Here is a 12,730-nt window from a genome sequence, read left to right on the forward strand (position 1 = left end):
GTCTTGCACTGTCACCCAGGCTGGAGTGCAGTGGCGCGATCTCTGCTCACTGCAACTTCCACCTCCTGGGTTCAAGCGATTCTCCTGCCTCAGCCTCCCAAGTAGCTGGGATTACAGGCACCCGCCACCATGCCCAGCTAATTTTTGTATTTTTAGTAGCGACAGGGTTTCACTATGTTGGCCAGGCCGGTCTTGAGCTCCTGACCTCGTGATCCGCCCACCTCGGCCTCCCAAATTGCTGGGATTACAGGCGTGAGCCACCGCACCCGGCCTTCATTTTTATTTTTTGACAAGTGTTTCCATTTGTTATCTCTATCCCTCCAAACAGTTAATAAGCGATGTTTTCAAGTATGAAAAAAGAAATACATATAGGAGACAGAAGCATAATGTGTCCAGGTTCCAGCACAGCCAGTCTCAACTTCATTCTTTGACTTCTCAGACTCTTGCTCAAACTCTACTGTAACCTTGCTTTTTCCCCCCTTCACATGTCACAGATAGATTTCTGTAGGACTATTTCTGCCACTAGTTTTGAAATAACATAATCACTGTTAGTCCAAACTGCACCATCCTGTAAGCCCACTGCCATTTCACAGACCTTGGTCAGAGTGAAGCATTCCACGGAATGAGGGCCTTGAGAAACATCCTGCCCAACTGCTTGACTTTCTTATCACATCGTTCTGGGAAAAGGTCCAAGGTCACTATCACATCCTGCCGGATAAAAGGCCAAACTGCCTCAGGAACATCTTACGCACATCTTTTGGCCGGGTGCTGTGGCTCACGCCTGTAATCCCAGCAATTTGGGAGGCCGAGGCGGGCGGATCACCTGAGGTCAGGAATTCCAGACTGGCCTGACCAACATGGTGAAACCCTGTCGCTACTAAAAATACAAAAAAATTAGCCGGGCGTGGTGGCACGCGCCTGTAAAGCCAGCTACTCAGGAGGGTGAAGCAGAAGAATCGCTTGAACTCCGGGTGGCGGAGGTTGCAGTGGGCCGAGATCACGCCATTGCACTCAAGGCTGGGCGACAAGAACGAGACTCCTCCAAAAACAAAAAAAACCCCACCATCCTCCTGGGCAGCAAGTCATACCCTCCCGCCGCGCCCCCTCCCCCCCACCCCTGACCCCTCTCATCCAGGCCTATAATTGCCCCAGCCTGTAAGCAGTGATGGGTTCTGGCACTAAGCTAGTTCTCCCCATCACAGGTCTCGTGCTGGACATAAAACCTGCATTGCTGTAGAGCTGCCAACTCTGCCTTTCTTTAACCCTCGCCTTCCCTTCAAAACCTAACAATTATTATTAATAGATTTCTGTAATTTTCATTTCACAAGTATTTTCACAGATAATTTCAACTCCCTGTAAAATGATAACTCACTTCTCAGGAAGGAGATAAGATCATGAAAGTTCACAGTTTTTTTGGGGGATAATACGTTCCCTATGTACATATACTCCAACTATGGAATGGCACAAAATGTCCTGTCAGGAAATGGCATGTATCAGTCACTCTCATTTTCAGACAGGATTGAGACTTTTAAAATAAATGTAAAATACTTCAGACATGAAGTAATAAGTATTATTAGAATAAAAGCATTGCACTCTTGGTAGGAACACAATCACTGACTCTACAGACAGTAATGATGTTTTCTTCTGGATCCAGAGGCACAGCGTCACCCTTTCAATCTACGTCGGTATCTCCTGTCATCTTTTGTGCAAATTCCCAGCCATGTAGTCTTTCTTTGTTCTCTTGGACCGACCATATTGAAGCTTAATAAATAGAAGTCAAAGTTTAACCGTATGTGTATTTGAAAAGCAACATATGGCTGAGAGGCATGAGTAGAGACAGAGTGCCTTTGTGGTATGGTGTGTCCCTTTGGCGGTGTAGCCGTTGAGAACTTGCTGTGCTTCACAATCCGATATCATAGGTCCCTCACATTTCTGTGAGTATCCTAGACCTTACTTCAAGAAAATCTGGTTATGTCGCCTTTAAGAGATACCCAAGCCCCGTCCTGTCCGTGGAGTCCGGCACTCCGTTTACCAGCTCCCCTAACGGGGCCACTGAGCCTCTATCCGCCATATAAGGACTGACCAACGCTCTAAGGCAACTCCAGAAGCTGTGTCGAAACTTCATAACCCAGAAGACACTGCGGTTCTCGGCAGCGCGACTGACCCAATGAAGGTGCAGGAAGGAACCTTTGCGTGCGTGCGTGCGTGCGTGCGTGCGTCCGTCCGTCCGTGCGCGCGCATCGTAGGAGGGCGGGACTTCCGGCGTCCTCTTTCGGTGGTTGATTTGATTTTCTCTGGTGTTTTCACTATTTCCGGCCTTTGGCGCTCTATGACGTCACCGAAGTGACGGAGCGGAAAAGCGCGAGAAGCGGTTTGGTTCCTTGTACGCAGAGGCGGTAGTGACACAGGCACAACTGACAGTGGCAGAAGCTCAGCTGACAAGGACTGGGGACGGCGGTGTCCTTGTCTTGCCTTTGTCGCCCCCGCCTCTCTCTTCCCTGGCTGAACCTGCGGAGTCCCCGCCGAAGAACCCGAGGTGGGTGCCCCATCCCAGGACCCCCCCACCTCCGCCCGACCCCTCCTTCCAGTGCTGAAGCCCATAGAAGGGGCCCTGCAGGTCAGGCCCCTTGTCTCGAAGAGAGGGGCGTTCCTGTGTGGGGTCCCCGTATCAGCTGGTTTGATGCAGCCTCAGAGCTCCCTTCGGGGACCTCAGGTTCAGAGCATGGAGGCGCTGCCGAGTGGGCCGCGTCGGGGAGCCCGGAGTGTGGGTTGTTTCTGCGGGAAAGAGAGGGTTTTGTGAATTCTCTCTTGGAATGGCAGCCTGAGCAGCCGGTATAACCATGGAAGGTTGTCAAGGGAAGACCAGTGGGAGGGGCAGGTCCAGAGTTAGAACGAGCAGGATGGGGAATTGACACAGAGAGACCCAGAAGAGGCCACTGCAGTGGATCCCAGAGGCTGCACCAGAGCCGTGGTGTAAGAGGGACAATGTGATGGGATTCTGGATAGACCTGGAAGATAGAGCCAACAGGTTTTCCTGCCGTATCAGATTCAGATATGTCTGTGAGCAAAAATAGGGAGTGAAGGGCCATTTTTTTTTTTTTTTTTTTTTTTTTTTTTTTTTTTTTGCCCGAACTTCTGAAAGAATGAAGTTGGGGAAGTCAGCAGCATGAGAAGTAGGTTTCATGGAGAAGATCATGGGTTGGAGTTTGGCCAGTGTGATTCTCAGGCGTCTCAAGTTGAAAATGTCATATGGGTAGGGGGACAGAAAGGTCTGGAGTCTACAGAGGAGAGCTGGTGTAGATTCTTCAAAAGAATAGAGGGTGGCCGGGCGCGGTGGCTCACGCCGGTAATCCCAGCACTTTGGGAGGCCAAGGCGAGCGGATCACAAGGTCAGGCGTTCAAGACCAGCCTGACCAACATGGTGAAACCTCGTCTTTAGTAAAAATACAAAAATTAGCTGGGGGTGGTGGCGCGCGCCTGTAATCCCAGCTATTCGGGAGGCTGAGGCAGGAGAATTGCCTGAACCCAGGAGGTGGAGGTTGCAGTGAGCCAAGATCGCGCCATTGCACTCCAGCCTGGGCGACAGAGCGAGATTCCGTGTCAAAAAAAGGTGCGGAGCGCGGGTCTCTTCCGCGGAAACTGACATTGCGTTTCCGTTGTCGGCCTCCCGCTGCAGGAGCCATATATTGAAGACCATGTCTGGAAGCTTCTACTTTGTAATTGTTGGTCACCATGATAATCCAGTTTTTGAAATGGAGTTTTTGCCAGCTGGGAAGGCAGAATCCAAAGACGACCATCGTCATCTGAACCAGTTCATAGCTCATGCTGCTCTCGACCTCGTAGATGAGAACATGTGGCTGTCGAACAACATGTACTTGAAAACTGTGGACAAGTTCAACGAGTGGTTTGTGTCAGCATTTGTCACCGCGGGGCATATGAGGTTTATTATGCTTCATGACATAAGACAAGAAGATGGAATAAAGAACTTCTTTACTGATGTTTATGATTTATATATAAAATTTTCAATGAATCCATTTTATGAACCCAATTCTCCTATTCGATCAAGTGCATTTGACAGAAAAGTTCAGTTTCTTGGGAAGAAACACCTTTTAAGCTGAATGGAGAAAATTCCAAAATAAATGATATCACCACAATGGTGTATACTCAGGAATGTGTACATTGTAAATTACTTGATTAAATAGCCTGGAAATCTTTTGTGTATTCTCAGCTTATGTAAACTTAATGAAATTTCTTTTATATTTAAAAATAGTACATTCTGTCTCATGTCACATATCAGTAGATCAATTAGTATTTCCTTGTGAACAGTGTTATTTATAAAGAACTCATTATCAATAATAATTAATTTCTTTCTTTCTTTTTTTTTTTTTTTTTTTTGAGACGGAGTTTTGCTCTTGTTGCCCAGGCTGGAGTGCAGTGGCACAGTCTCGTCTCACTGCACCCTCCGCCTCCCAGGTTCAAGCAATTCTGCCTCAGCCTCCCGAGTAGCTGGGATTACAGGCTCCCACCACCATGCCTGCCTAATTTTTTTTGTATTTTTAGTAGAGACGGGGTTTCGCCATGTTGGTCAGGCTGGTCTTGAACTCCTGACCTCGTGATCTGCCTGCCTCGGCCTCCCAAAGTGCTAGGATTACAGGCGTGAGCCACCACTCCCGGCCATGAAATATTTTTACTTAAAAATTGGGAATAAGCTCTCTTTTTCTTTCTTTCTTTCTTTTTTTTTTTTCTTTTGAGATGGAGTCTGGCTCCTGTTGTGCAGGGGCTGGAGTGCAGTGGCACGATCTTGGCTCACTGCAACCTCCACCTCCCGGGTTCAAGCAATTCTCCTTCTTCAGCCTCCCGAGTAGCTAGGATTACAGGCATGCACCACCACGCCTGGCTAATTTTTGTATTTTTAGTAAAGACGGGATTTCACCATATTGGTCAGGCTGGTCTTGAACTCCTGACCTCGTGATCCGCTCGCCTCGGCCTCCCAAAGTGCTGGGATTACAGGTGTGAGCCACTGCGCCTGGCCATGAAATATTTTTTACTTAAAAATTGGGAATAAGCTTTTTTGTGTGTGTGTGTGTGTGTGTGTGTTTGTTTTTTTGTTTTTGAGATGGAGTCTTGCTCCTGTCATGCAGGCTGGAGTGCAGTGGCACGATCTTGGCTCACTGCAGCCTCTGCCTCCCGGGTTCAAGCAGTTCTCCTTCAGCCTCCAGAGTAGCTGGGATTACAGGCATACGCCTGGCTAATTTTTGTATCTTTAGTAGAGACAGGGTTTCGCCATTTTGGCCAGGCTGGTCTTGAACTCCTGACCTCAGGTTATCTGCCTGCCTCGGCCTCCCAGAGTGCTGGGATTACAGGTGTGAGCCACTGCGCCTGGCTGGGAATAAGCTTTTGACTTGCCCAATTCAGATAAATTGTTTTTTTTTTTTTTTTTTTGACATGGAGTTTCGCTCTGTCGTCCAGGCTGGAGTGCAGTGGCGCTTGGCTCACTGCAACCTCTGCCTCCTGACTTCAAGCGATTCTCCTGCCTCAGCCTCCCAAAGTGCTGGGATTACAGGTGTGAGCCACCATACCCGGCCCAGATAGGTTGATCTTATAACAATCCAGAAACAAATGTCATAGTCAAGATTTGGTAGATAGATTTAAAACTAAAATATTCTGCCATTGGAAGTGAAATGTGATAGCACATACGTGGACGTTATGCATTTAGAGATGTTATAAAAATGTATTGGCAGTATACATAGCACTACTCAAGAAGCCAAAGAAACACTTGTGCAGTGCTAAGTGTCACATGTCTGCTTCTGCCAGAAGCTAGGAATAGTGATCTTGCTATAATGTGAGAACCTGAATCATGTTTGTAAAATAGGAGGCTGGGAGCAGTTCCAGGCCACAGTGAAGTGTGTTGCTTCTGTCACTTTATATTCTTATATTTCCTTTCCCTCAGACAATCAACTGTTGATGCCTGTACTTGTGAAAAGTTGTAAGGCAATTTTTAGGGTTGTTGTCAAAGAAAAGCTTGGATTACATTAACATTTGTACTCAGCCTTTTAGGCAATACACCAGAGGGGGCTGGGAATTGTCTGTTTGTTCCTATGATAAGTAGATCTTACTGTAAAATAGTAAATGTCCATTGAAAAGCAAGTAACACAACCTGTGCTAACTGGGAGCACTTGAACAATTTTGTTCCATTCTGAATAACTTTTCAGCAAGTAATTCTAAGCTTTGTCTTATATCCTTGTGTAAAATTGCTACCTTCATTTTTACCCTATTTGATTTCTTAAATAGTTTGTTCAAGAAAAAAAAAAAAAAAAGAATAGAGGGTGTAGATTGAACCAGGTCCTGAGGATCCAATTTGGTAGGGAAGTCTAAAGGTCATTGCCTGCAAGCTATGTGGTGAGGGAGGAGAGAGCTGATACTTGGGGTTCACACCATAGGTGGAGCCATAAGCCAGATGCTTACTTTAGAAAGGCGCAGACCTGCCATAGTAAGGATTTTGTCCTCTGCCTAGAAAAAGGGAGGCGTGGGTGGGATAAGGAATGGGCTTGGGATGGAGACTAAGGTTTGAGATGGTTTATATTCTGCACCTACAGGCTTGGCTGACCCTCAGGGCCACTCTTTGTGGGAAAAGAAAAAAGTTATCCAGGCTAGTGGAGCAGCTGGGTTCTAAACTAGGGCACTGCTTTTTCCCCTTCTCCACATATCAAGGCAAGATTGGATGATCTACTGCCCCAGTCAAGGTCTCCCAGCAAGCTTCCCTCAGAGCCTTATGTAACAGGCAGGCCTGGTTGCAGAGAGGACCAGTAGCTGACCTACCTGCTCAGCCCTTCCCTACAACTCATTAAGAATATATGAAACACTTATTGGTATAAACACTAACCAGTGTCCTTCTAAATGTGTACACATAGGCAGAAGTGAAGCTATTCATTGAGTTAAATTCCTGCAAACACTACATAATTGATTTGACCCAAATTTGCCTATAATTATCAACATACCATGGAAAATTTTAGTATCCTCTAAAATTTTAAAAGCTAAAAATACACACCTCAGTTTTTGAAATTCTACTACATCATTTATACTGAAAACATATAGTAAACCATTAATCCAAGAACAGTAATAGCTGATATATATGATGAGCAACGAGTGTTTGACACCGGTAAGAGTCCTATGAGGTGGGAGCCATTCTTACAACCTATTTACAGATGAGAGCACTGAAGCTCCAGCAGGTTCAGTTATTTTCTAGAGTCACAGTGCTGCTAAGAGCCAACAGTGAAGTCAGAGGAGCTGAGTTTATACAATCAACTTGAGATCAGTTTGCTTTAGGGTAAGGAAGAAGAGATGGTGGTCCAACTCTGCCTGTAAGATCTTCCCATCGTTGCCCATTTCTCATGGTTTCCCTCTTCCTTCAGGGTCCCCTGGCGATGGCAGAAATGAACCCTGCACAGGTGAGTGGAGTGTTTTCTACCTTTCACCTACCAGTTATCTCATAGATGGTTTTGGCACCTCCATGTAAAGAAAAGTGGTGTCCAGAGACTCTTTTTCTGTCTTTCTCCCTCTCTTATGTCTGAAAAGTGAGTGATTCCACCAGTTCTAGTATCTTAAATTAGGTCTGGGATTTTTGTTTGATTGTTTTAAGTTTACTGTGACACCTTACCTGGATGGCCCTGGATTATGTGGAGTGGCTCCCATTTTTGACAATTGACGTGGTAACATCTGTCAGAGTGTCATGGGCACAAGATTAAGAATGTTTCAGTGTTTAGAGGAGAGACTGAGCTGGGTTTTTAGGGAACTGCAAGTGTCTGTTATATCGGATAGGAATCGGGAGCAGAGTGGGAGGTGGCTAGAGACACACAAACATCAGGCCTGGAATGACAGCCTAGGTCCTGGGTCTCTAATCTAAGGGAGGTGGTAGATGGGGAAGATTTGAAGCAGAAGAGGGCAGTGATAGGACCCTAGCTTAAGGAACTTTCTTTGGCGTCTGAGTGGAGGACAGACTGTGGAGGTGAGGGTAATGGCAGGGAGATCTGAGAGGATGTTCCTGCAGCAGTCTAGGTGGATGTTGGTGGTGGCTTGTCAGGAGTGGTCATAGCTTCAGTTTTAACTAGAGCTGCCCACATTTTATGATGTAGAGAGTGAGGCAGCTGGGGGGGTGGGATAGAAGGGGAATCAGGAGTGGCCCCATGGTTTTTGTTTGGAAGCATAGATGCTCCATCAGCTAAGATGGGAGAAGTCAGCAGTATTAGGAATTTTCAGAGTGAGTGTGAGGAGTCAGTGTTTTTTCAAGCCACAGATGTCTCAGAGACTCCTGGTGCAGGAGTTCAGGTTGGAGACGTCCACACTACGGTGGCTGTCGTATGGACCAGGATGAAGCCATGGATTCAGTTTAGGTGACAGCATCTCTAGGTTATGGTGGCAGTGCTGTTCGAAGACAGAGAATTGGAATGGGGCATGAGAACTGGGTCTCTTACTGGGTAGCTGTGCAGTGGTGGAGGAGTCACTAGACAAATGAGGGAATGGAGTGTTTGTGGGGATGAGTGTATGTGAGATGGTGGGGTATAGGAGTGAGAAAGACTTCTGAAGGAGAGTGGACATGATGGGGTTGCTGAGGAGGGTAATAGGGTGAGGTCGGAGAGTTGCTAAGCATCAGTTGGAATGAGATGAGGATGGGAATTCTATTAGTCTGTTTTCATATTGCTACAAAGAACTACCTGAGACTGGGTACTTTATGAAGAAAAGAAGTTTAATTGACTCACAGTTCTTTTTTTTTTTTTTTTTTTTTTTTTTTTTTTGAGATGTGGCCCAGGCTGGAGTGCAGTAGCACAATCTCGGCTCACTGCAATCTCTCCCTGCCAGGTTCAAGCGATTCTTCTGCCTCAGCCTCCTGAATAGCTGGGACGACAGACTCACCCCACTACGCCCAGCTAATTTTTGTATTTTTAGTAGAGATGAGCTTTCACCATGTTGGCCAGGATGGTCTTGATCTCCTGACCTCGTGATCCATCCTCCTCGGCCTCCCAAAGTGTTGGGATTACAGGCGTGAGCCACTGCACCCAGCCCATAGTTCTTCAGGCTTAACAGGAAGCATAACTTGGAGGCCTCAGGAAACTTACAATCCTGTGTCCATGAGGCAGGACACAGCTGAGAGTATGTGAAGTCCTCACATGGTTTGGGCAGCTGACAGTGAAGTGAGAAACAGGGCCATGTAGGGAACCTTCAACCCAGGGCTTAGGGCTGCCCCCGGTGCTAGGGGACTTTGGTGTTCTGGGGCAGGACTGGGAGTGAATTGGATGCTGAGCGTATTTGCTGTGCACCACCTGGTTTCTGTGTGCAGAGTGGCCTGTTAGGAGGTGAAGGAAATGCCTGTGGTGTGGGCTGGGAGGTGTCTGTGGAATTGACTGGAGTGGAGGTGTGAGAGATGGGATTGGAGTGCTGTCCAAAGAGTGATGTGCAGGCAGGAGGAGTGTGAATGGAGGGCCCCAGGCCCTGGCCCTGGTAGCTCAAGGGAGGAGGATGAGTCTGAATTTGGTTGTCTTGGGAGACAAGATCTGGGTGATTCCATGGAAACTGGCTGGCAGGAGAGGATGGATCCCCCCATGGGAGGCCCACATTCCTTTTCTACCTTATCTTCCATCTGTTTCCGCTGTGTGCTGGACATGGTGGCCAATGTCAATATGGAGAGAAAAGTCACTCATGCCACCTGGATGTGGTTTCTTTTCCACATTGGGAGGGTGTAGAGATTGAGGAAGGAAAGGAGGTGTAGGGGAGAGGGATGAGTTCCTGGAGAGAGAAATGTAGCAGTGATTGTACCCGTTGGGGTTTTTTGTTTTTTTTTTTTAGATGGAGTCTTGCTGTGTTGTCACCCAGGCTGGAGTGCAGTGGCATGATCTTGGCTCACTGCAACCTGCACCTCCTGGATTCAAGCAGTTCTGCCTCAATCTCCCAAGTAGCTAGGACTACAGGCATGTGCCGCCATGCCCGCCTAATTTTTGTATTTTTAGTAGAGATGGGATTTCACTGTGTTGGCCAGGCTGGTCTTGAACTCCTGACCTCAGGTGATCTGTCCGCCTCAGCCTCCCAAAGTGCTGGGATTATAGGCATGAGCCACTGTGCCTGGCCCCCATGGAGTTTTCATTTATGGATGTGAGTGAGTGATGCCAGGGACAGGCCAATGACACTGAAAGAAGATATTTATTCCTTACGTTTCCCTAAGGAGGTTACATACCACATAACACAGGGCCACACGGTGAAACACCAGATTTGATCAGGAGGAAAATTGGAGTGAGTTTAGTTTAGTCCACAGATGCTGTTGGGGTTTCCAAGGGAAACAAGGCAGGGCTGGCTGTCAGGATAGTTTGGCTAGTTTTAGTAATTTCAGGACACCTGGGCTATTGGGACTGTCCCTAGTTGTGCAGTACCTGTCCCTGGGTTGATTTAGAGCATGGGAAATACTGACTTGGTTTGAGAAAGTTAGAGATGGAGATGGTTCAGAATATGTGCCCAGGATGGTAGGGGAGATGGAAACACATTTAGCTGTTAGTTTGTCCCTGTGTTTAATGGGTGGTAAATATAAGTAGAAAATAAATAGAGAACTTAAGTAAATACAGTTTGAAAAGCTGCTCATGTGTTCATCTTTCCCAATTTGGCAGGGTCGTGTGGTTTTTGAGGACGTGGCCATATATTTCTCCCAGGAGGAGTGGGGGCATCTTGATGAGGCTCAGAGATTGCTGTACCGTGATGTGATGCTGGAGAATTTGGCCCTTTTGTCCTCACTAGGTAAGGCCCTCACACTTGCCCAGTGTCCTGGGTTGGGCTGTGTTGTCTCCTTTTACCTGAAGGCAGCTCTGCGTTTCCCACAGTGAGACCATGGGTGCTGCTTCTTTTCCTTGTTTCCTGACATATGTTCCATGAGAGTCAGGACTGGAATATGTGCTGTGTGCTTCCTTTTTCCTAGCAGCCCCATCCTCTGCTGTTCTGAGGCTTGCAAGAAAGGGCTCAGGATCCAGAAATGTTGAAGGTGACGTAGAGACCCACTGGCCCTGTGTTCTATTCAAATGCATGAGACCTCTGTGCTCTGTTGTTCCCTTGCTCTTGCCAATATTTCTTGGTGCCTTCTTGTTCCTGGAATTTCTGGCACTGACCTGATCACTAATTTGGTGAACCACTGGCTTGATTGTGTAGGATGTAGAAATCTTCTGTGAAGTTCTGATGATTATCGAATGTGAGATATCATCAGGTGATCTCTCTGGGAATGTGCTGTCTTGTCTCTTTCTCTGTCTTTCCCCTAGGACTGGTCTCTTTCAGGTCTCACAGACTGTCACCTTAAGCAATGGGGAGGGCCGTGGTACCCAAGAGGGTGGATATTACTCCCTGAAGGGCTGTAGAGACTCAGAGGGACATGATCCTGGTTCCTGGGAGTTGGGAAAAGGTGTAATATCACAGCTGGGGTCATATTACTAGGAATCTGTCTGGTGACCCCTGTTGTTTAGTTGAAGACTGGTTGCCACAACTCACTCTTCTTTTCCTTCCCCCGTTGTCATTTTTACTCTGACTTCTAATCCCTGGCTTCCAGCCGTTACCTATTTTCTTCAACTGCTCCCTCTGCAGTGCCATCCACTGCATGACCTGTACTTAAGGTGAGGTCTGCATGTATTTGTCAGTAGTCCCTGAACACCATCTCCTCTGTCATAATCAGATCTCTCTGGGTTTAGACACAGCCTTCTACACACTGCTCACTAGTCACCAGCAGCCATGGCCTGTGGAAAGCCATTTGCAGAGAAGTGACTTGGAGACCCTCCTCCTCTCTGCACTGTACCCCTCTCTTGTGTTCTTACCCATCATCAGGGCTCTCCCATTATGGGTATTTGCCACGTCCAACTCTGCACAGCAGGCCTTCTTCTCATTGGCCTTAGTGTTTGTATTACTTCATTCTCACTCTGCTATTAGGAAATACCCAAGACTGGGTAATTTCTAAAGGAAAGAGGTTAATTGACTCACAGGTCCCCATTGCTGGGGAGGCCTCAGGAAACTTACAGTCATGGCAGAAGGCAAAGGAGAACTAGGCATCTTCTTCACAGGGCGGCAAGACAAATGAGTCCAAGCAGGGAAAATGCCAGACACATAAAACCAGCAAATTTCATGAGAATTTACTCAGTTTCATGAGAACGGCATGGGGGAAACTGTTCCCATGATTCAGTTATGTCCACCTGGTCCCACCCTTGACACGTGGGGATTATGGGGATTACAATTCAAGATGAGATTTGGGTGGGGACACAGAGCCTAACCATATTATTCCACCCCGGCCCCCCTCCAATTTTATGTCCCTTTCAGATTTCAACACCAATCATGCCTTCCTAACAGTCCTCCAAACTCTTAATTCACTCTAGCATTAACCCAAAAGTCCAAGTCCAAAGTCTCATCTGAGACGAGGCAAGTCCCTTCTGCCTATGAGCCTGTAAAATCTAAGATATAATGGGGATAGAGGCACTGGATGAATGTACCTATTCCTAATGGAAGAAATGGGCCAAAACAAAGCCTACAGGCCCCATGCAAGTCCAAAACCCAGCGAGGCAGTCATTAAATCTTAATGCTCTGAAATGATATCCTCTGACTCCATCTCTCACATCCAGGGCACAGTGATGCAATAGGTGGGCTCCCACTGTCTTGGGCAACTCTGCCCCTGTGGCTTTGCAGGGTACAGACCCCCCCTCAGCTGCTTTCATGGGCTGGC

General features: G+C 47.2%; 2 protein-coding genes across 2 annotated transcripts in view; both read left to right on the forward strand.

Moving 5' to 3' along the window:
* Positions 1-2,403: 2,403 nt before the first annotated feature.
* TRAPPC2B (trafficking protein particle complex subunit 2B) lies at positions 2,404-6,293 on the forward strand. Its single transcript, XM_008969766.5, has 2 exons — positions 2,404-2,536; positions 3,677-6,293. The coding sequence occupies exon 2, from the start codon at positions 3,696-3,698 to the stop codon at positions 4,116-4,118; it is 423 nt and encodes a 140-aa protein (XP_008968014.1). The 5' UTR covers positions 2,404-2,536; positions 3,677-3,695; the 3' UTR covers positions 4,119-6,293.
* The window catches only part of ZNF547 (zinc finger protein 547), a 124,676-nt gene continuing 118,233 nt past the window's right edge, over positions 6,288-12,730 (forward strand). The window contains exons 1-3 of the mRNA XM_034946027.3: positions 6,288-7,327; positions 7,413-7,448; positions 10,650-10,776. Coding sequence (XP_034801918.1) covers positions 7,425-7,448; positions 10,650-10,776 — 151 coding nt within the window. The 5' untranslated portion in view covers positions 6,288-7,327; positions 7,413-7,424. The remainder of the gene's footprint in view (positions 7,328-7,412; positions 7,449-10,649; positions 10,777-12,730) is intronic.

This window comes from Pan paniscus, chromosome 20 (assembly GCF_029289425.2).
Source record: "Pan paniscus chromosome 20, NHGRI_mPanPan1-v2.0_pri, whole genome shotgun sequence".
NCBI classification, from domain to species: Eukaryota; Metazoa; Chordata; class Mammalia; order Primates; family Hominidae; genus Pan; species Pan paniscus.

Bases quoted from the DNA above. Each gene is read 5' to 3' on its own strand.
- TRAPPC2B (XM_008969766.5), top strand. From the start codon at position 3,696: ATGTCTGGAAGCTTCTACTTTGTAATTGTTGGTCACCATGATAATCCA.